At 39.7% G+C, this 24,216-nt stretch overlaps 1 protein-coding gene across 1 annotated transcript; it reads right to left on the bottom strand.

Annotated features, from left to right (window-relative positions):
- Positions 1 to 345: 345 nt before the first annotated feature.
- Positions 346 to 23,993, bottom strand: Mtpn (myotrophin). Its single transcript, XM_069996854.1, has 4 exons — positions 23,665 to 23,993; positions 12,718 to 12,831; positions 11,852 to 11,935; positions 346 to 3,597 (listed from the first exon to the last, which is right to left on the bottom strand). Exons 1-4 carry the CDS (start codon positions 23,734 to 23,736, stop codon positions 3,511 to 3,513), a joined length of 357 nt encoding a protein of 118 aa, XP_069852955.1. The 5' UTR covers positions 23,737 to 23,993; the 3' UTR covers positions 346 to 3,510.
- Between the last annotated feature and the right edge of the window lie 223 nt (positions 23,994 to 24,216).

Here is a 24,216-nt window from a genome sequence, read left to right on the forward strand (position 1 = left end):
GAGGATGAAGAGCTGAGCAAGCTCTGTCTGTGGAGAGGATGAGGAGCTGAGCAAGCTCTGCCTTTGGCATTTGTTGCTAAGTCTGCAAGCTTTTGGCCATCCTCACCTGTTTCCCAGTCAACCAGACAACATTTACACCAGGCCAATTTGTATCAGGAGACTGACACCAAGAAAAGCCTTCCAATGACTAGTATGGTTTTCAAAATTTCATCTTTACTATGTTCCTTCTCCCTCCTTTTTTTCTTCTCAAGTTTGATAATTTAGATGAATTAAAAGTTCCAGCTAACTGTAGAGAAGACTGAAAAAGAAAAGTGACAGGGAGAAAGATACTGCTGACATGTTAGCTGTAGCACAATTCAAGTTTATTCCATTTGTTCTTGCAACACAAAACTTAAACACAGTATTATTTAGCATTCGGATGTACATGAACTAGGATACTTATGAGAAACTCAATTGTGTCAAAAGTATGACAATATGGAAAAAAACTGAAATATATCAAAATGCACAAAGCACTAGTCTTCCTGTTACTGCTTAGAAAGATATGATTGTTCCTCCATTTACAAAATAGAATCAGAATGATTTAAATTTTTAAAATTTTGCATGCAAAACACTGCAAACTGCTCATTTATGTAGGAGGGCACTCTTACCAGCTTCTATACACAGTTGAGTATACAATATTGCATGGATGGAAACAGCAGCTCAGGTGAAGTTAAAAACAAAAATCAATGATTAAGTACATATAAATTTTAAATCTATTACTTGGGGACAGAAATCACTTTTTGTGGCTTTCACACACTGCACTTCCCTCCTACTCCTCTGTGCCGGCCAGGCTAGGTCTAGCAGGTGAGTGGTGCACAGCAGAACTATATGGGTAACTAACTGGGTGTGGTATTAGGACTCTGCAGATCCCAGTCTGAAACTGCAGAGGGGTGTGTTAGTACTACCAGAAACCGGCAAACTGCCTGTTTGTACTTGCTACAGTGCATACAAAATGATTTAATACTATACTACCGAACATGCAAATTTTATTTATTTTTCAGAGATGTTAAATAGTAATTCAGTGAAGAACAAAACAAAACCTTTTGCTGATGCATGTAGTACCAAAAAGCAGATAGGGTTCTTAGCTTCCTTTACTCAAAGTGTTTATGGATTTATCTGCCAAGTGGTTCTGAAATACAATATAAATAACCTAGTTAAAAAACAACAACACTGTAAACCACCTTGGTCAGCCTATTCTACAGGTTGTTTGCTAAAGCAACTGCTTCATAGTTATGGAGTATACAAAATAGCCAAGAAAGAAGGCAAAATAGCCTCTACTGCATTACATGGAACATGAGTATAGGGAGAATCACGTGGTTTTGATACCAGAATGACTGTGAGACACAGAGCAGTTCAGGAATGAAAGGACAGTGCACTCTCTGTAGCAGCCACTGCAACACTACACTGCAAAGAGAGGTGAAAACTGTGGAAAGTTCAGGCATTTTAAATAGCATTATACCAAGAGGTGGAAACAAGGATATCAAAACACTCTGGTGCACTATTTTTGATAGTTACAGAGTGTGCCCTCCATTTCCAATCAGGATGTTCAGTTAAGACAGCAGGAATTAGCCAAATATATCAAAGTATTTAAACCATTGTTTTGTGATTGTTTTCTTGAACATAGGAAAAATACAGGGCTTAGTTGAAAGGCCACAGGATAAAAAAGGAGTCATGGGGAAACACACACACACACACACACACACACACACACACACACACACACACACAAAATCAGCAACTGATCAATAAAACTTATTACCCAGGCTGACTGCTCTCGATAATAGTTTAACCCTGCTGTAGAATGCTACATTGCCTTAAAAATATCATTAATTTTATTATCCATAATCTAAATATAAGTCCCTAGCCCACCCTTACCCCTTTAAAAATTTGAGGTACATTCAATTATTATTGCATTAGTTGCCTAAGGGAAATCCCCACTATTTCTAGTAAGCTTATATGGATGGCAAAGCAAAGAGATCTTAATATTCAAAATGCAATATACCAAATCTAAGACTGTATGTTTTAATTAGTTTTACTACTTTAGTATTTGGAGATGTGTCTAAATTTTCTGCAGGTCCCAAGAACACCATTTTAGGGCACTGTATTTTAAGAACACAGAATTGATTATGAAGTTGTTACTCTTTATACAATTCACGATTCATAAAACACAAAAAAGTCTATTGTTCATAAAAGATACAAAGCATATTATGTAGGTGGATTGGCATATATGCAGCAGAAGCCTAGCAACAACTCAGGGAAACCTGGTGACAAGAACATTTTTAAAGGGATGGGGTTACATTTATCCAAACAATAAACCTCACCCCCGTGATAGCTTTGGTGCATTAAGTAATCGGAGTCCAAGAAGGGTGTAAGAGAGACATTCCAGAGAATGTTTCTTGATTCTCCAAACATAATTGAGGCCGAGTCACTCAAAAAGCAGATGAAGAGAATTCATAGGTACTAAGACAACTGTTCTGTTTTTATATGATACTATCCTACTTATGGCTATTATGGTTCTATTTTAGACAAGGAGTTTTTTGTTTTGTTTTCTTGCAGTGCAAGGGACTGAACCTAGGGCCTTACTTATGCTAGGACAGAGCTCTACCACTGAACTACATCCCCAACCTGATTCTATTATTAAACCTCCTTTTACTACCAGCAGGAATATGAAAGTGTTTTAAATGTTACATAAATGTCTATGTCTGAACCTACAGGAGAAAAAAATTATGCATACTGGAATGATTCCTCCTTCAGACGTCTAAAATTTAAAGTATTATAAATAAAACTAGTCAGTTTTATCTAGAGACATGAAATCCATGTGAAAGGGGAGAGAAAATCCAAAATTCAATCATCCAGTAATTTGGGATTGTGCCCCTCCTCACTTAACCCAGCTTTCACATAGAGCTGAAAGTCTCTGAGGAGAGGTTTGGTCACCAACCACAGGCAGCGCTCTTAACTAGCCAGGATCCCCAGGAGAGTGCACTCTTAAGGCAGAAGGCTGTAGCTAATTGCTTATCTCAGCACCCTAAGTTTACATCACAGCAGCCAGGACTGCTTGCAGCTATGGCTACCAAGTAAGTGGAGTTGGCCTTTGTATAACTAGACCTTCAACACAATCTAATTAATAAATTAGCTAGGGAGCTGGAAGGGTCAAATGAGCCTGGAATGCTCTGTCTTGGCTCTCCCTTGGGCATGAGTTGTATATTTTGTTAGAAATGGAAAAGAGGTTGGCTCGATCAGGAATCCCAGTAAAAGCCCGATCATTTTTCCCCCTCCTCCAAGACATGTTTTGTTTTGTTTTGTTTTTTTCCTTTTTTTCTGGTAGTTTGATTTGTTATGAATTTCTCTCTCCCCTCACCACTCTCGAAAGTATTTAGCTGAAGAAGCTGGCAGATAGAGTGACAGACAGACAGGCAGCAGTGTGAGGCCACAGGAGAGTCATTCGTCCTGAGTTATCAGTCCGTCCATTCATCACTGGAGAAGAGCTTTGATTGCCTGGTTGTCAGTGGCTTCAAGGGCCGTCAGTCCATCTGGACCTTTCACAGATTTATCAGCACCCTGGAAAAGAGAGGAAAGGGCTCCATTAATGAATTCCATGGGTAGAAGACCGATCAGGAGGTCTTGTGACACAGGTTGATGTTTACACTGAGAACTTAAAACTACAGTGCCCCATTTGTATTAGTCTTTAACCACCCACATACCCCTGCCCCCACTGTAATGGTTTTTGTGGCTCTCACTACACCATTTTTATGCGCTTCTCTAATATTCATCCTTGTTACTCTCTTTTCTATCTTTCAAACCCACTCTTTCCTGACACCAAATAGTTCCCCCTTTTATAATCTTCACGTAAGCATCTTAATGCAAAGCTTTCTGTGTTTTCACTTCTTATATCATATGCTTCAGCCTGCACACATCTGTTTGAGTGACTGCAAACACAAGTCTGATTACCTTCTTAAAAGCTAGGAACTGCAGCCTTACATACAAACTTGAAGGTGGACAACAAAATTTTAGGCATAATTGTTCCCTATGCACCTCTTTAGTGACACTTCTTGTTAAATCCTTCTTCTCCAAATGCATGGCACATCATTGCATTATTCTGTCTTCTTGTCCCTACAACTTTTTCCATTGCTGCCTCTGCTTGGAATGCCTCAATTCTGGTTCAGGCTCCTAATCAAGACACCAAGCTTCACTAGCTTTATGAAGTTACATTTGTGGTACTTGGGAGTCATTAATGACACTCCAAGTAACAACACATGACTGATTCCAAGATCACACCTGACTTTTTCATTCCTACAACATTATATGCAACTCCTGTCCTAGCAATCACAATACTTCAACGGGCTAGCTGTTTCACACAGTTGTAACCTTTTACTATTACACTAAATATATTGAAAGCAGAGACCAAACTTATTAGATTTTTCATTTTTAACACATTACAAAGGGCCCCAAACTAGACAATCATTATTCTTTTATTAAATCAATCGATGATAGGTACTAAGCATAATATAGTGTTATTTGTGGAAGACCGTATCGGTGGATCAATAAGGCATTTCTGCTGTGAACAGAAGCTTCCTAGCATACTACTTAAGTTATTCTTTTTAAGATAGTTTCAAAACAGAATAATATTGTAGGTTCTTATATTGATTAGATCAGAAAACTTAAGTTTCTTTGCCTGTATGTTGAGCCTGATTCAGGTGTTTTCTGGGTAAAGAAAAGCTGTTAGGGCCAGGTTGAAGTGTAGACAGCCTGTGGATCATTTAAGACAGTAAGTTTTAAGGCTCTATGAGTAATTTATTCATCTTCAAAAGCAATGGTTTTTGATAACTGAATTACTTAATAGTATGTAGTAGAATACAGGGAATGTTTAAAAAATTGAATTGATGCTATCTTTACTCATGAGTACTTTACAACCCAATTGAGAAGATATATAAGCAAGAAACAATATATTAACCTGCTTGTCTTTGTCTTTTTGACTTTAGATGGCCAAACAAACCAAGAAGAGGATTAGTAATTTAAGAATAGAAGGTTTATGCCTATACTGATAATGTGAGATTTTTCTTACAGGTAGCTTTCATGAAGATGTTTACTATAGCTTTATTCATCAATTGCCATATATGATGCAATTCGAATGCAAAATATGTAAATTCAGTCAAAATACTAGTACTTAGACATATACATAGATTCAGATCTATCTCTACACACATAAAGATGTGTGCCTGTGCTGGCACGTGCGCGCGCGCGCGCACACACACACACACACACACACACACACACACAGAGACACACAGAGACACACAGACACACACACACACACACACACACGGCCTTAGTGGACAGTTCTATATAAGGCTGTTATGACCTCAGAATATAATTAGTTGTCTTAGGAAAAAGCAATCGTGGTTCATAATTCACGTGAAGAGAAGGCAGTTTGGAATCTAACATAAAAATGAATGTAAGGACTAAGATCGCAACAGAGAATTAAGGCCAAGTCAAAGAATATGTCTTATAACCATTTTGGGGGGTGGGGCTGGGGCTGGGCTTCAAACTCCGCCTTCGCTCTCATTTGGCTCTTTTGCTCAAGACTGGCACTCGTGTCACCTAGGTCATGTCTCTACTTCTGGCTTTTTTTTTTCCTGGTTACTTAAGAGGTAAGAGTCTTGAGGATTTGTCTTGGATAGCTAGGAAACCAATCCTTAGATCTCAGCTTCATGAATAGCTAGGATTATAGTCATGAGCCATCAGTGACTGGCTGAGGTTGATGATATTTGAATCAAGTCAGGATTTCAGCAACCTCATGTATATCTGAAGTAGGAAGTGAATCTAAAACTGCAATGATTTTAAGCACAGAAACAGCTTTCTGGGGTTTAAATTCTTTATAGCACACAAGTCTGCTGTGGTCCTCTCTCAGCAATTTATAGATTAATTTTTGTGTGTGAAAATACCGTACAGAGGGGTTACAATTACATGGGCAAGGTAATGAGTACATTTCTTATTAAGCATTGTTGCCTCCTCCTTTGTTTCCCCTTACCATCCCTTCCCCTCTCCTAGCACCCCACCCCCCCGCCCAAGTTGTAAAGTTCGTTTTTCGATATAACGTCTTATACATCTCATTCTTGCAATGGGTCCACCTGTATCCTATTTAAACATTTTGTTTTTTCCTTTCCCCTCCACAAATATTATCAATATCAAATACAGTGAAAACAGGGGCTATACCGTGGGGGAGGGACATACAAAGCAACAAAGAAATCATCTTATAAATATGTTAGAAACAATCGCATGAAAAAAAAAACATTTGATCAAACTCAATTCTTGCAGTCCAAATAAAATGAGAAACAGCAAACAGGAGGAGGCTGGTTACACTAAACAGTGGGAGTATAGAAGAGATCTGACTGGCAAGAAAGCAAAACAAAACAAAACACAACAAATCCAATTTCCACTGAAGCTTAGCGAATTTAGTTATTAAGAATTCCAGAAAGCCAGGTGCTGGTGGCTTATGCCTATAATTCTAGCTACTCAGGAGGCTGAGATCTGAGGATCGTGGTTCAAAGCCAGCCCAGGCAGGAAAGTCTGTGAGACTCTAATCTCCAATAAACCATCAGAAAACCTGGAAGTGGCGCTGTGCTATGGTTCAAGTGGTAGAGTGCTAGCCTTGAGCTGAAGAGCTGAGGGACAGTGCCCAGACCCAGAGTTCAAGCCCCATCACTGGCCAAAAAAGAAGAAAAAAAAAATTCCAGAAAGTCCAACAGACCCCAGAATGCCTGATGTAGATAAATATTCAGGAAAAGTTGGGAGTGTGTCTTGTTTATTCTTAAGAGAAATGTATATAATTTCCTCAAGAAATTTTTAATCAAAAGTTAAAATACTATTAGTATAAAGGCAGTTTTCTATTTTTTTCCACAGCACTTTTTACTACTAAGGCAAACCTATTTGTGTACTTGATTACTCTTTTGTATTCACCTTAGAAAATGAGGTCTATCTCAAAAGGCGTTACTTTGTAAGATGGCATACACGTGAAGTCTCATCTCATCTGTTGACAACTTTAAAGATGGAGAACACATTAAATGACATGTTCATTCAACAAATATTTACTGAGTTTCTATTATGTAGTTCTGAAAAAAAAAAGCCACTGGATCACAGCCGCACCCACTCATTTACATGTACTTTATAGCTGCTTTTGTATTATGGTGGCAGAGATGAGTCATTATGACAGAGACCATATGGTATAAAAAGCCCAAAATATTTCCTATCTGGTCCTTCACAGAAAATGTTTGTTGACTACTGTACTCTGGCACTGAGAATGAGACATCTTATGTTGCAATCTAGCTAGGACAGAGGAAACAATCACATATGCAAAGTTATCACTCTCACAAGTATTGTACTGAAAACAGATGGACAACAACCATTACCTTTTCTGATTCTCCAAATGATCCTGAAGTGTGAACAGCATCAATCCCACTGGTTGAGATAGAATGATTTACTGGCTACTAAGTTGTAGAACCAGGTCTTAAGCCCAGGTTTTCCAACTTCACGGCTGAGCTTCTCCATCTGCACTACCCTGCCCCTGCCCCAACAATGTGCCCGCTGTGCACTGTGAAACAGCCAACACTAACCACAGCACTGGCTGAAATGCTTACCTACCCGGCAGCTACATGTTGCTACCGCTGTCTCATCTGCTCTCTCCTAAAAATTCACTCCATACAAATTGATTACCGTGGTGTGTGTGTGTGTGTGCGGTACTAGTGCTTGAACTTAGGGCTTCATACTACTCTACCTTAGCTTTTCTGCTCAAGGTTGGCACTTCACCACTTGAGCCACACCTCCACTTCCAGCTTTTTACTGGTTAGAGAAGGAGTTTCATCAACTTTTCTCCCAGGCCGGCTTTGAGCTACAATCCTTAGATCTAAGCTTCCTGAGTAGCTAGGATTATAGATGTGAGATATTTGGGCCTGGTTCTGATTAACTTTTTAAGAGTCAGGTACTTTAAAAGCTTTCCAGTAGTCACTCCAATAATACTAATGAAAACCATGCATATACATGGGCACTGGGACACATTTTATATTTCATTTTATTTCTTACTTGGACATAGTGACTACAGTTCATTTTCAGTTGCAGATATAATAGGTATAACTTGTTGTTTTGTTATTCTTTAATGCTGACACTAACCTCTGTACTGCATTTTTTTTAAACAAGGATTTTTCAGGGAAAAATTCATTGTGGAAATACAAAGATGAAGTGTAAATGAGTCTTTAATATTTTTATTGTAAAGATACTGTACAGAGGGTGACAGTTACATGAGTAAGGTAATGAGTCCATTTCCTATCAAGCATTGTTACTCCCTCCTTTGTTTTTCCCCTACCATCTCTTTCCTCCCTCACCACAGTTGTAAAGTTCGTTTTCAACATAATGTCTTGTAAATCTCATTCTTACAGTGGGTCATTCTATATCCTTTTTTTTTTTTTTTTTTGGTTGGTCATGGGGCTTGAACTCTGGGCCTGGGCGCTGTCCCTCAGCTCTTTAGCTCAGGGTGAGCGTTCTACCACTTGAGCTACAGTGCCACTTCCGGTTTTCTGGTGGTTTATTGGAGATAGGAGTCTCACGGTTTCTCCTGCCCGGGCTGGCTTTGAACCGCGATCCTCAGATCTCAGCCTCCTGAGTAGCTAGGATTACAGGCGTGAGCCACCAGCGCCCGGCTCAACCTATATCCTTATATCAGCATCTAAAACAAAGCTATTTTCATTTCATGAAGCTTGTTTTCAGAAAACCCCTCATTCCTATAACAAGAATTCCCTCAATCCTGAGTGTATACTAATGTATTTAATAAGACTTTATAATGTGTGAGGCTTTTCAGCAGGCTTTTATATACACACCATCTCATTAAAGATTTGGCTATAAAGTCATGGCTCTGGAGCCACACTGCCAGGATGTGAACACCCATGTATCCTTTGTTATGGTCTGAATGGGTCCTCTAAAAGCTCATTGGTTACAAACTTCATCCTTAACTGGGAGGTAGAGCCAATGAGGTTACCAGGTCATAATGGCTCCAGATAATGAATGGATTAGTGTTGTTTGTTAGTGGGGAGTGAGTTCTGTGAAAATGGATTTGTTATGAAGACAACTTCAACCCTTTCTTGTTCTTTACCCACCTTGCTCCCATTTGCCTTCTGACCTGCAATGATGTAGCACAGAGACCTTTGCTGACCATGCTCTTGGATTTCCCAGTGTTCAGAACTATGAACCAAATCAATTCCTGGTCACTATTAATTAACCCAGTCTGTGGTATTTGGTTAAAAAAGAAAATGAACCTTATTAGCTGTATAATCTGGACAGTTTTCTTAATGATAAAATGAGGGTTTAAGGTACCCACTTCATATTGGGATGGTTAGAAGCTGATGTAAAGCACTGAAAACAGTACTTGTACATGGGAAGTATCATTTAGCCATGAGCTATTTAACCTTACCAACTCTATGTGTTAAGTACTGGTCCCAGGTTACAGAAGTAAAGCTTAGGCTGTGATGTTAAAGAACTTGCTCAAAGCCACAGAGCTAGACAGAAGCAAAACTGCAAGCTAAACTGGGGTTTCTGCCATCAGTATAGGTCCCTAACAGAAACCATCTAAAATAGTGAGGTACTCCGGCCTAAGATTTGTGAAACCTATCGACTGTTTTAACAACTGGCTCTTCAGAAACTACAGGGTAAATTTTAGGCTCCTTATGATGCAGTCTCTTCTCAAAATAATGCAATCACAGAAGCAGTGCTCAGTTAAGTCTTTCTGTCCTAAAGAGTATGTAAAACCAACCATAAAATGTGTGCTTGAGACTATGGAGCTGCTCAGATTTTACCTTAGGTAGAATACCAGATGAAAATGGCGCTTAATTGCAAGTACACCTATCTGCTTGTGCTGCAGATAGAACTGACTTCTAGTCCTTCCTTACATCTGATCTTCAGCTCAAGCCATAAAATTGTTTCCACAGGCACTTGGGGACTTAATAATGCTAGAATTTCACTATTAAGGGACTGGAAAAACAAAAGAACAGAAGATATGCTAACATCATAAAGATAATCAGATTTGATTGGTTTTAGTATTTTCTGAGCAGACTGACTTTGTGTCTCAACAATTGAGGAACAAGTTACCTTTAAGAGTGCTCTGAAATAACTGTGAGTCACTAAAATTACGAGTTGCATAATAATTGGTGGCTATGCATTGTTTCCTGACTGCTGTGCTGTTAGCTGCCATTCTTCTATTATGGATGTCAGTTACACAAGCTCATATGCTCCTCCTTTTCACTTACTCTATATTCAATTTCCTAGGACACCTCTTAGAGTGTACTTTTTTTTTGTAACCTGTTTCAGCTACCTGATATTTCTTATTAATTTTGCTAATATTTCTTATGTTTTAGGGGTAGTTCATATAGTAAACAATCCTAAACTAAAAGAATCCCACAGGCTTTTAAGAGAGCAAAGACCTGTGGCTGAGAAGAAAAGGTCAAGGGAAAACAGAATTCTCTTTTATAAATTATCTGTAAGTAGTGGTACAAAGGAGTTTATGAATACAATGAATGCATCTTAATCAATGTGACCCCTTCAACATTCTTCTTTATCCTTCCCCTGTCCATCCTCTTCCCTCACTCTTGGTGAGGGAATTCCCATGGTTGATGCCATGGGAATTCAGTCAGTGCTAGAGAAGGAGCTGACAAGACAAAAAGAAATCATGGTGGGTGGCTCAAGTCCAGGGTCAAACTGTGCCTCAATTGTATAGTTACATGAGTCAGTGAAGACTTGACTGTTTAAGTCTGTTTCAGCAAGATTAAAGGACCTACAATACAAACAGCCCTAACTAATAAATCTTTCATGAACTATGAACCATTATTTGTAGCCTCTGGCAACAAGATTTTGGTACAGTAAGCAAGAAGTATTTCTCCAGGGATGAAAGTGAACAATGAGACAGTGACTAGAAATCTTGGTGAGCATAACCTGCCACAGATGCTGTATTCATTACTTTATTTCCACTTATTTGTGCTTCTTAAGAGGCCTGTATTATCTTAGAGATCTGTAGCAGTATCATATGTACCACCTAAAACCTGTTATTGATATGTATCCAGAATATAAAACAACAACAAAAAAACCTTAAATCCAGGATTTGAATTTAAAATGAAACTAAGTGTAGGGGAAACAAAACAAGAAGTTCTCTGTTTTAGAGGGTATGAAATAAATACTTTTAGAATGCTGCCTTTTTTCTCAGTGTTATGTGCTACTTCTTTTCCAGTTCTCTCTATAGTAAAAACAATTACAGTAAGGCATATAATATAAATTATTTACATGTAAATATATTACACACATATCTATGGCACTACCGGGGATTCAACTCAAGGCTTTATGTATTGCTTGGGCAGGGGCCTACCACTGCATTCTTTTGTTTTAGTATTTGGTTGAGGCCTTCCACTGTAGCCTGGGGCCAGCCTAGACTGATCATCCTACCTACGGTCTCTTGTGTATAGCTAGGATCACAGAGGCACACCACTTTGTCTGGCTTACAGATTGAGAAGGAATCTCCTTAACTTTTTGCCTGAGGTGGCCTCAAACTGAGATCCTTTGATCTTTACCTCTTGAGTAGTTGGGATTACAGTTCTGAGCCACTTCTAGTTAGACCAGCTATTTTAAGTAACAGTGTTCTAGATCTTAATTTTGGATAATGCCTCTAGCTTACTACTGTCTTTGTAGTTATACATAATTCAAATAACAAGCAAGTAGTTAGCTTATATAGTTACACTGTAATGAGAGGAACAAAGCAATAAAAATGAGCAATTGACCTCACCTTTGAAAGAAGCAATTTCACACAGGAAACATGACCCTCATAGACAGCAGACAGAAGAGGAGTAATATGATGTTTATCTGGAGCCTATGAAGTGACAAAAAGAATTTTACAAGATCTTTTTAGATCTAATTCAAGAACTTACCAACATTTTAAAATCTGTAAATACCTACTTGCCTTTCTATACCACAATTACTCCATAGGGATAAATTTGTGGACTCAGAGAGTTGACAAAAAGCATAAATCCACAAGAAGCAATGTTTCTGTGGGAATCCGTGGAGGGGAACTCTGACCTCAGCTCACTTACTATGTCACTACTTCAGTAGTTTCTTTGAGCCTAAGTGTCTGACAAGCATAGAAATGCCAATGTGATTCAGGATGAGCAGTCAGGGGCCAAACACAGGCAGAGGCAGGGACAAGAGAACTACAACCGTGAGAACTACAAACTGAAAAAGTACATCTCTCCTGCTGTCAAGGTTACTAGTTCCAAAACTGAAATACAGAAGACACACAGGGCTAAAGTGAGGAGGTAAGCACTCCTGCCTCATCACTTGCTCTTCTACCTTTAGACTATTCTCCAGATTAGATGGAGCTTTGGATTTCAAGTCCTATGCGCTGCTACATGACCTATGCTACCTACAGACGGCGGTCATTTCCCAAGCTTTAGAAACTGAAAGGGTATGGCCACGAGGGAATCAACAAACCCTCAGTTTATCAACTTCAAAAAGTCAGTCTGTTTGGCTGGGTTTTAAAACCCCAACTATGTATTTCTAAGTTACAAACAATCTGGTTATCATTTTGGACTACGTTATTTAAGGCAGTCTTCCTTAAACACTGCTCTTCTGTATTCATGTATGCCATATACATACATTAATATCTGCTCCTTTCAGCAGCAGAAACTCCAAGATTTCCAGCTGTCCACAGTCTGCTGCATAGTGAAGAGGCTTCCTTCCACCTTCTAGTGTCCGGTTGACATCTTCTCCCTTGTAATGACAAGTCAAATAAAAACAATACTTAGATGGATGGAAGTCTAAAGAAAGGGAATGGGGGAACTAACGTTTTTTAAGACACTGAATTTCATGAAGTAATTATATTTCTTGCAAATTCAAATGAACAAAAACTTGAAGAGTTCACATAATAACACACAGTATAACTATAACTTGAGTCCTAACTGGTTAACATAAATAGAGATATTCGGTGTTTAAGCTTTCTTATACTTCTTATTTAACAAAGGGGACTGACTGCACTGGAAGGCCTGCCTGTGTGACTGATAGAAACAAAAGATTCTCACATGTAGGGACACTGCAAAACACTTCAGAAGCTTACTGCAATAAATGTTTATATTAGAAAAGTAAAAGGACGAGTTAGTGGTCTTTCATCAAGATAAATCAGATTTTAAAAAAAACACAGGCAAAGCAAGCAAGAGAAAGATCAGAGCAGCAAACTAACAGAAAAATATGGAGAAAAACTGACTCAAGATAATCAACACAACTGACAAGATCTTAAGAATGAAGACACAGGGTGTCAGTATCAGGTCCCACAGATCACCTTCCCACCAAGAACGCTCTAGGCCCCAAATGATTCACTGCCAAATTCTACCAAGTACCTAAGGAAGACCAATACTAACGCTATACAGAATTACAGAAAACAGGAGATCCATTCTAAGATCAGCATTATTCTTATTTTAAAACAGATACTACGAGAAAAGAGTCCCTCTGAGCATCGTGGGCCCTCTGAAGAACTCCTCCTTCTATCCAATGCAATTTCCCTAGTTACTTAATCTTACCTAACTTCTCACTGCCCATTTAAGTTCTACTTTTACCTAGAGAGGTGGTATTAACTTGTGGAAAAACACCAGGCAGGATGGAGAATCTTTTCGCAGCTAAAGGTGATTTGGATATTTCTAACATCACTCAAGGCCATACAAAATTATCAATACAAGCGCACAGGCAGCTGATAAGCAGCACAGGTGTGCGTTTCACTTATGTGTTCAATGGCTTTATGGGACTTATATGGCCCTTAGGCTGGAAGCTCCTTCCAGTGCTAGGCTCCAGTTGTTACTGCTATACCCACTCCAGGCTGATATTAAGCTTGGCTTGGTGGGCCTTGGGTTTCTTCATGGCAAAACAAACAACAAAAATTGGCTGTTGTAACTTCCCTGTCTTTTGAGAATTTGTGTGTGTGCATTTTTATACTTTTAATGTCACCTACCACCATTCTAGATTAGGAAAATAGGTTTTTATTTTTTGCATTTGTAGCTACAAAAACAGAGTACTCAAAAGAATCATAAATGGAAGCTACACCACTGAGAAAACCCAAGCCTCTGTGAGATACTGGTATGAAATTATCTGGCTTTCAAAAGATGGTGACAATTCATGGACTTTCTTCACCTTTTTCCATCTTTCTCCCCTACTTTAACTCATTTTACTATAGAATATAAACATGCTCACATATATGTGACATATCTGTAACAGCTGCATATTTCCTCTTTAATTCCAGTGCATTTGATATACATTTCAAAAGTGTGATTTCTGACAGGCCTACACTGTACTAGACTGTTTACAAGAATAATAAACACGCACCTTGAAAAGCATTCTTTGTACTATTTCTAAATGAAATGGGTACCTGACACTGCTGAGAACTCTTTTAAGGCTATTCTTCAAGAGAAAAGAAAAATAATTCTCTTCCTTTGATCTTCAAGGTGCGTCCTCATCCATACAATTGAGTTCTAAGGCCAAGTACATACTGTACTGTCACAGAGACCAGAGCCCTCCCAAAGCTACTAACAAACAGCAGATTAAATTAGCATATGTGATCATTTCATAGCACAGCATGTAAGTACTGGTCATCTGATAGGAGAAAGTAGCAAATGTATTAAATACACCAACGTCTGCAAGAGTCAATTTCCCATTTAGCTAGATGTGAGTAAAGATTGCAGTGCTTAGTATTTTTCAAATAGTAGGTTTTGTTTTTTTTTTTTTTTTCCCTCTGGGAAGAATACTATGGTCCTTCTTTCCTTGTTTTTGCCTTGACATTCCATTTTCCAACTCTTCTCAACATCGCCTCTGACCAACCTCCCTCCCCCCCCCTCCCCAGCTCCCTCACTAACAGCCCCATTTCAGAGTAACTTTGCAAAAATCATGTACCACTGTACTGGTGATAAGCAACAGTGTCCAAATTACAACAAATTCACATGCTTTGATAATTCTGTTTGGAACTTTACAACAGAAAACAAATGGCTTAACAAAAAGGAAGATCTGAGAAATATAAAAATCAACCCACTTTTATTTTCTAACACTCTAATTTTTTTTAACATAGCTGTGTATTTTCTTAACAAAATATACAGCTGCTTTGTAAATTTTAACCATATGAAAGAAAATAATTTAGAAACCTTACAATGATCTTATTTGCTATGTTTCTGTATACCTGATTGAACCTCTGAAGAAAATTCATCCTCAATAGTATTATTCCAATTGCATTTACCCTTATCCAACACAGTGGCTGGCACTGTAGATGTTCAAATGATATTTGCTGAATAAACTATGAATGAACCAGTAAAAACTGCTAACTAGCTAGCCTTGTCTTTTATGTATGCTGTTGGAAACCAAGACAGTCATGGGACTGGCAGGACAGCTGGGAAGGAAATTCTGGAACATTTCTGGCAGACATTTTGATAGTTGGAAAGTTTTTCTAGAAATTCCTTTCAGTTTAAAAATCATTTTAGAGAAAACTTTGCAACAATAAATAGAACTGTGTTACAAAGAATTGAGTTTGCAGGAAGAAATCTTCCAGTCTTACTGGTACACTTTTATATTGTGAGAAATAATGTGCTAGTAAGTGTAGGTTTTAATACTGTTTCACTAATGCTACTGAAAAAGTAGTGATGATTCCTATTTTTCACAGGACTATAAAAGCTTTTAAGTCAGACATGGCTAAAAAAGTTCTAAAATTCTAAAATGATAGTCAAGAGAGTTACAAATGGAAGCTAGCTTTACATTTACAAAAATATTGTCACAATAGCCAGTTGCCAGTGGCTCATACCTGTAATCCTAACTACTCAGGAGGCTGGGATCCAAGGATTGTGGTTAGAAGCCAGAGTGCTGGGCAGCAAAGTCCGTGAGACTTTTTTTAAATCTCCACAGCTGGGGCTCAAGGATCTATAGGCTTGAGCAAAGAAGTTCAGGAACAGTGTCCGGGTCCTCTGGGTGCAAGACCCAGGACTGGCGCGCGCGCATGCACGCGCGCGCGCGCACACACACACACACACACACACACACACTCCTCCACAACAGTGTGGAAAGCTGGATAAAGTTTGAGTTTTCAGAAGTAGGGAATATTCTTTCTGCTAAGAGACATTATTTGAGGGCCATACAAAATTATCAATACAGGCAGACAGCTTTGGGCAGCTGGTGAGAATCACATGTGTCTGTCTTGTTAGATAGAAAATGATTTGCCAAATAAAGATACTAAGAGTAGTTCCTAGAATTACTGGGCAGGTTGGAGAAATGGATAAGAAGCAAGGAGGCTTAACAGCAAGAAATAAAAAAAAATCAAACATGCCCCCCAAACTATGTAGCCACAGACGACTGTACTACTGATGCTTTTGTAGTCTCCTGTTTCTTGTCCATTTCTCCAATTAACCACCAAAAGCTGGAGGTGTAGATGAACCTGAGTTCATGCCCCAGCCTACACACTGCGTGTGCACACATACATACATATGCTTGTGCGCGCACACACACATGCAGGCACGCACGCACTCAGCAGTGTTGTGATTTGTTCTCCAAAGACCCGTGTACAGAAAGCTTGAATCAATGTGGTGATGGGGACTGAACTTTAAAGGTTGAGCCTAAGTAGGAGGTCCTTGGATGCACTTTGGGTACTGTCCTTGAAATGGTAATATGGTTAAGTCCATGCTCTTTCCTGCCTCTTGTCTGGCTTTGTGATTGCTTGTTCCCACACGTACTCTCATCAATGCCGTGTGCACTAATGTGGCACAGCAAAGAGGACCTCCACTAGAAATGAGCCGTTGCGTTAGCCCCATGTCCTTGAACTTCAAGGAGCTGGAACTAAGTAAACCTCTGAACAAGTGGGTGTGGCCTCAGGTGTTTTATTTCAGAAATGAACAAGTGACTGATTCAAGCAGAAACTTACCGAACAGGTGGAGTAAAGCCTGAAAGATTATGCCAATAATAGGTTAGCATCAAGTATCCCATGATTTATTAGAAAACAAAATATTGTGGTAGGGGAAAAAAATACCCATTCAAGGTAAGGAAAACAGAATAAAATTTCTAGTTCTAATTGACAAGGATCTGGTCAAGACCTTTGACATCCCATTTTTTCTTATCTACAAAATAAATTAGACTAGGCCATCTTTAAAGTTTTGCTTCTAAACAAATTTGTGGTTATAAATGATAGCTAAGAATTACTGAACTCACCATATGTCAGGCATGTAATTACAGAATGTAATTTAACAAATTACATTCCTATTTCATGACTGACTTCAGAATATAGAAGGGGCAGAATAGCCAAGTTACAAGAGTGTTTAAAGCAAAGTAACTATAGTTGAGACAAAACTAGGAATAACATTTGCAAGCCCCAGGAAAATGTTTACAGGGCTTGTACAAATCTATTAAAAAAAAAAAAACAGGCCAATTACCTATTAGAAAGTGAAGAAAGATTTAAATGTGAAACTTGAAGAATACAAATGACTAGTAAAGCTCTGTAATGTTCAACCTCTTTTTAAACAAAATGCAAACTGAAACAACACATCATTTTTTACCTAAGCGGCAAAACTAAAAAGCTAAATGGTGTGAATGAACTATCAGTCTCCTGTGCTGATGTGTATCTAAATCCTTGAATTTTATCAAATGTAATAGAGATGTATTTTCAAAACTTAAGATCTATTGATCGATAGACTGTCACTATAATATTAATAGCAAAAATAAACTGGAAACAATGTTTACCAAAAAGAATCAGTGTGATATATTGCATGATACCCATAAAATAGAATACGATGTATCATCTTAAAGGGGAATAAATTTCAATATGAAGTCCAACAAAAAGTCCCATGGAATTTTTACAAAAGCAAGTGCTGAAGTATTGACAGAATTTTTTAAAGGGGAAAATGGTTAAGTGAATTTCCAATGTTTTCTGAAATTACTAACAAATCCCTTAAGAATGGCTAGGGCTGGGATGTAGCTCAGTGCGAAGCGCTTGCCTGGCAAGTGCAACATCCTAGGTTCTATCCCCAGTGCCAAAAAAGACAAAAAAAAAAAACTAGTTAAAAAAAAAAAAAGAATGGCTAACTTTTAATTAGGAACTGGGCAGGGGAAGCCTTTACCTTTCAGTCCTAACTGCAGTATTTTTACCTGTGCTGGAATGAATTTGTCTTTACTTCCTAAAGTTACTGGTTATATAGGTAGGATTTCAGGCTAATGTTTGTGTTCTGTATACTATTCTGTCTTAAAAATGCCTATTATGTTTTATATAATAAATAAACTAGTCAGGGAGAATAGGAAATCAAATACTTCATTTCACTTTTTTCAAAAGAGCTTTAGTTTTTAAAATATAAGCATGTATCCGTAATTTAAATCAGCTTTGATGCATTAAACAATACCTACGCCAAGAGAAGACTGTTTAAAATCCTAAAGCAAAATACGTTTGAGCAACTACATGTTCCAATGTAAAGAAAGAGCCTCTACTACGTAGTCAAAGAAAAAAAGGCTGAAAGTACAGTACCTATGCTGTATGAAGTTTATTTTATCTACTTGAGGTACCAATCAATATAGCATGATACAGGGCTGGGATGCAGCTCAGTGGCAAAGCAAGTGCAGTGTCCTGGGTTCAATCCCCAGTACCAAAAAAGGAAAGACCAAAAAAAAAAAAAATGGTATTTCATATTGAGTCACCAGTCCTGCTGCCAAAAAGCAATGCAACTAATAATTTCTTCTGATGATAACCTGATAATTTTAAAAAAGAATGAAAAATAAAAAGGAAACTAAAACCACTAAAAGCAAGACTCTTTTAAATTGGCTATTTTATTAATAAAATGAGAAATGATTCCAGTAAGTGTTGCAATTTCTAAAGATTGGAGTTGATGCTTTTCTCAGGTTCAAGAGATCCTATCCTTTCAGTGGGTGCACAATAGTTGCTTTTCAAACTTATTTAAGTGTCAAAGGCAGATGTAATTAGGGTGGGGGTTGAAGAGGGAAAGGAAACAACAGAGAAGGGGAAGTTTGAGGCCTGATGTATAGTATTTCACAGCAAGTGAAACAGAAGAACGTGTAAACAAGTGAGTACATTTATTAGATCTGCTAAGAATTCTTTGTTTTGTTTTTGGTCTGTTGTGAGGTTTGAACGTGGGCTTGGGCGCTGCGCTCTTCAGCTCAAGGCAAGTGCTCTACCGCTTGAGCTACAGCACCACTTCTGGTTTTCTAGTGATTTATTGGAGAGAAGAGTCTCATGGACTTTGTTGCCCAGGCTGGCTTTGAACCATGATCCTCAGATCTCAGCCTCCTGAGTAGCTAGCATTACAGGCGTGAGCCAATGGCGCCCGGCTTCCGCTAGGAATTCTAAGGGGCTACTTATCAATTCAATGCATAAGCATCTTCCTCAAATAACTTCAGACCCTCAAAAAAGTTCAACTTTAAGTAGTCTCAGTAGATCAATAGCATCTTGTCCTGGTTTTCAATTTTTAACATTGACATGCACAATTAGTATCATATCTTATTCTTTGAATTATCTAGCACTGTTGAAAATCAAAGGTCAAGGTCAAGGTTATGTAAAGTGGTTAATACAAGAGTTCTGAAACTCCTTCAGAATCCATGGAACTGAGTTCAAATCTCAGCTTTACCATTCAAAAGCTTTATGAGCCCAGGCAAGTTATTTCATCTTTGCCACATTTCTTCATTTCTAAATGAGATTGGTAATAGTCATTACATAGAGATGTTAACACCAATATACTGCCTTGCAAAGCTCAAGTTCAAAACTCTTAAGATCATAAAACACTTTTTAAAAGTATGTTTAATTTAAACAAGAAATCTCGATAATTACTTGTTTCTTCCTAAGACAAGGCTTGCTGAATTGTGTAGGATCACATTTTAAACAAAAAAGGTGCAAGGTAAAATTATGACTATAAATACAAAGATTCACAAACTGTCAAGCAATCAGATATACAGACATATCATACCAGTCTATTAATCAGTAGTAGGTATTTATATATTGCCACACTTAATTTTGGGAGGTGGGAGTGCAGGTATTGGGGTTTGAGCACGGAGCTTCTACGGCTTGGTATTTTCATTTAAAGCTGGAACTCTACCACTTGAGTCATACCTCCATTTCTGGCTTTTGGCTGCTTAATTGGAGGTAAGAGTCTCAGACTTTCCTGTCCTAGCTGGCTCCAAACTGTAATCCTCAGATTTCAGCCTCTGAGATTACAGCCATAAGCCACCAACTCCCAGCTTATACTTCAAAAAAACCTCCAAAAACAAAAAACTGTAGCTACTTTTCTGCCTTCATAATTTGAACTAATTTGTTGTAAATGTTTCTTGTGATACTCCCTCCACTCTCTTTTCTTCTTTAGTGAATTCAGGGCCTTGCACTTGTTTGGCTGTTACTTTACCATTTGAACCTTGTTTCCAGCTTGGCTTCTGGATGATTATTTTGGAGATGGGAATTTTTCAGACTTTTCCATCCTGGATGACTATGAACTACAATTCTTGAGATCTCAGCCTCCTGAATACCTACCATTACAAGAGTGAGCCGCCAGTGCCTGGCTTTTCTCATTTTCTTAATGTGCTTATTTCTTTTAGCCCATTTTGAGTTAAGAAACCAGCTAATTATTTCAAAGCAGACTGGTAAAAAGAAGTGGTTAGGCTTTTGATTCAGACAGGCTGGATTTAAATCTCCGTATCTCAGGCTACTCACTTTGTGACACTGTCAAATTACTTAACTCTTTTAAACTTCATCTTTAAAAATAGAACTGTTGAAATGGCATGGGAAAATGCAAATGGAACAGGTAAAAGCAGAGTGCTTTCTAAACCTGGCAATATAAATTAACCAGCCAATGGCATTTATCCTTATATAACAAGTGAAGTTTGCCAAAATCATACTTAAGAATAAGAAGAATTTCTTTTGTGTGTGTGTGTGCTGGTACTGGGGCATGAATTCAGGGCTTTGGGCTCTTGCTTAGCTTTTTCTGCTCAAGGTTGGAGCCATCCATACCTCAGTTCTGGCTGGTTGACTAGAGGTAAGAATCTCTCAGATTTGTTTGTCAGCGTTGGGTTCCAACCTCATTCCTCTGATCTCAGCCCCCTGAGTAGCTAGGATCAGAGAGCTACTGGTACATGGCAATAAAAAGAATTTCTTAGCAGAAACATATTTGTTGATACTGGGCCTTGAACTCAAGGCCTTGCGCTCTAGTTCAGCTTTCTCACTCAGACCTGGCTCTCTACTACTTGACTCACATCTCCACTTGTTGGTTTTCTTTTGTTGGTTAATTGGTGATGATCTGAGAATCTGCCAAGCTGGCTTTGAATTTTATCTTTAGACCTGAGCCTCCTGAGGTGCTAGGATTATAGATATCAGCCCGCAGAAGGCAGATCTTAAGCTGAAGCCAAAATATTTTTTCTGGAAGAAATGGTATTTATGCCTAAGAGTAGGCTGGAAGCTAGGGATTAATGTGTGGTCAAGGAAGATGCAAAAGTACAAAGAAGATTTCCTGTATGAAACATTGTAGTAGGTCTGGAGCAGAGGGTTTTCAGAGAAGTAACCTTATAAAGCCAGGTCCAGAACTTAGGATATCAAAGGAAGAAGGAACTGCTCTTTCAAATAAGTGATTTAAAAAAAATTACAGGGTACTTTAAAGGCAGGGTAAAAGATTAGCTTAAAAAATCAAATAAAAAATCAAGACGCTCAGATTCATATAACATAGAGATCTCTCCAGGTTCAGTCACATTATACAGAGATCTCTCCAAGGTACCTATAGAAACTGACTTGGAAGGCGATTCAGAATGGGCATGGGGTGAGAACACAACTAGTCCAGGCTTCATAGCAACAGCAACTAACCTAAGGTGGCAATGTAAGAATACAGAATAAAGTATAGGTGAGAGCCACTAAGAAGGTAGTCTTGACAACCCTCAGAAATGTGCTTTGAATGAACGGTTGGGTCATGTGGTAGTAAGTCAGGATGGAAGGAGACAATAGAAATATTTTCAATTGTATTATCAATGAATACTTATCAACTTTCTTTCTTTATATTTCAAATAACCTAAGTGCCACAAAAGGAAAACCAAAAGCCACCAGCTGTCAAGCACTACAGTGCCACACTACATCTACTGATGCTCCAAATAATTTTTTACCCTCTACTTACATAAAAAATAATTTAGCTCTCAATGTGCCATTAGCTGAAAAAGCAGTGAATCATAGGCAGCCAGTCCTAAAATTCCACAAGTAACAACTAAGCAGATGAAAAATCTGTATTTTAATTTCATTAGAAGGAGAAAAACTACCTTGCACAATCCTGCAACTTTTAAGAAACCCTGTTTCTTCTTACTTGCTTCCTATCACAGACCTGTGAAGTAGCATACTGGAGGTCCTTTGAATAATTGAAATCTACACCCAGTTTTCACACTTTGAGAAGGTGAGCAAGAAGCTCCTCACAGTTTTATCATAAAATTATAGTCTTGGGAGGTATTAAAAAAAATCCCACTTTTAAAGTGGTAAGAAACATTAAGTTCTATTATGACTACAAAAGACGGGGACAAGTTTCAGGACCTAAAGGCAAGGTAGAACTTTTAAAGTTTATTATTCCATCAGAGTGGATTCTGGTTTTTACTTTGGGATTAGCTTTGAGTTAGGCTTTCTTAATCACGATTTTACACCACAATATACTATGACTAAAGGGCAGTATTACTTATTACATATGTGGAACAATCTTGTTGAAAAAAAAACCACTAAGATTTTCTAAACACTCTGTTGCCAATTGCCAACTTTACACTTGAAACAGACGCTTTTGGTGGTGGTGGTTGTGTGAGAGAGGGACAGGCCACACCCTAAATTAACACTTCACAGTCAAGTGACGAGAGTTTCAGAATCTGACCTATTGCTATTTTTGGTTGTTCCCCCCACCCACCCCCAATACATTCTTTAAATTCCTGCCAGGCCTAAAATTAAAAGAAAATCCTCCTCTGATATTAGGCGATGTTCTCCTCAGTAACTGTCAGGCCCAAGGTGGAGAAATAGTTCATTCAAAGAAAAGCTTTAGGCATGATGATAAGGGCCTAGATTCAAATGATCAGTGGTCCCAAAGAAAACCCCCCCTCCCCCGCCTCCTCCAGCTCCACCCCAGGGGGTCAGGAAGGCAGGGGGAGCCCACTGCAGGGCCGAACAGGACTAACTTACTGTATCCCTCTTGCTTTCCATTTGGGCGCTCGTGAATGGTATCCCTGGGTCCCCGGTGTCATCTCCATCCTGAAGGCCCCTAGCTCGGGACCTCCCCCCCACCCCCCGCCACCCCCTCCCCACCAGCCCCATCCCAGCTCCCATCCCTCCCACGCCCTAGCCCCTCCCCCTCCCCCTAATTCTCACCCCTCATTCCCCCTCCCCAGCCCCATCCCAGCTCCCCCTCCACTCCCCATTCCCCCAGCCAGCTCGCAGCTCCCACTCCCTGGCCCCTCCCCCAATTCCCATCCCTCCTCCCTCCTCCCCTCGGGCCCGATCCCCGGTCCCCCCACTCCCCATCCATCTCCCCTCCCCCTCGCCGCCCCCCCCCCGCCCGCGCGCCCACCCCCTCGCGCCCACCCCCTCTCCCCGCTCACCTTAGCCACGTAGTCCTTCACCTCATCCAAGTCCCCGTTCTTCAGGGCCCACATGAACTCCTTGTCGCACATCGCCGCGGCGGGGCGGACCGGTAGGCCCGGCAGAAAATGAGGAGGCGGTGGAGGCCGAGGGCGGATTCCGCCGGGCGAGCGGGAGGCCGCGCGCAAGGCCGGCGGCGGCGGAGGCCTCGGCGGGGTGAGGCTGGCGGCGGGCGCGGCGGGCGCGGCGGCGGCGACCGTCCGGGCAGGACACTGAAAGTTCTTTAGCGGCCACCGGGCCCAGCACAGCAGGTTCCGCCTGGCAGAGGAGAAGCTGGAACGCTTGCACTTCCGGTTCACTCCCAGCTAGGACCCGCCCCCGATTTCCTCTTCCTCCCAGCCCCGCCCCCGCTCCATGGCCCGCCCCGGTAGAATGACACTTGTGCGCATGTGGAATGGCTGAGAGGGCCGGAACTGGGGTGGAGGTGAGGAGTGGGCGGGACCGTATGGCCGAGTGACAGGAGGTGGGAGGGAGTTCGGAGAGGCCGGGGGCGGGCCTAGGGGGATTTAAGG

The sequence above is a fragment of the Dipodomys merriami genome, unplaced genomic scaffold (assembly GCF_024711535.1).
Source record: "Dipodomys merriami isolate MVZ:Mamm:240054 unplaced genomic scaffold, mDipMer1.0.p SCAF_5, whole genome shotgun sequence".
NCBI classification, from domain to species: domain Eukaryota; kingdom Metazoa; phylum Chordata; class Mammalia; order Rodentia; family Heteromyidae; genus Dipodomys; species Dipodomys merriami.

Bases quoted from the DNA above. Each gene is read 5' to 3' on its own strand.
- Mtpn (XM_069996854.1), bottom strand. From the start codon at position 23,736: ATGTGCGACAAGGAGTTCATGTGGGCCCTGAAGAACGGGGACTTGGAT. The intron at 11,936-12,717 runs GTATGTATATGG...GTCACTTCATAG, and splicing joins TGAAAGGAGCAGATATTAAT to GCTCCAGATAAACATCATAT. The intron at 3,598-11,851 runs GTGAGGTCAATT...TCTCTTTTCCAG, and splicing joins TGAAATTGCTTCTTTCAAAG to GGTGCTGATAAATCTGTGAA.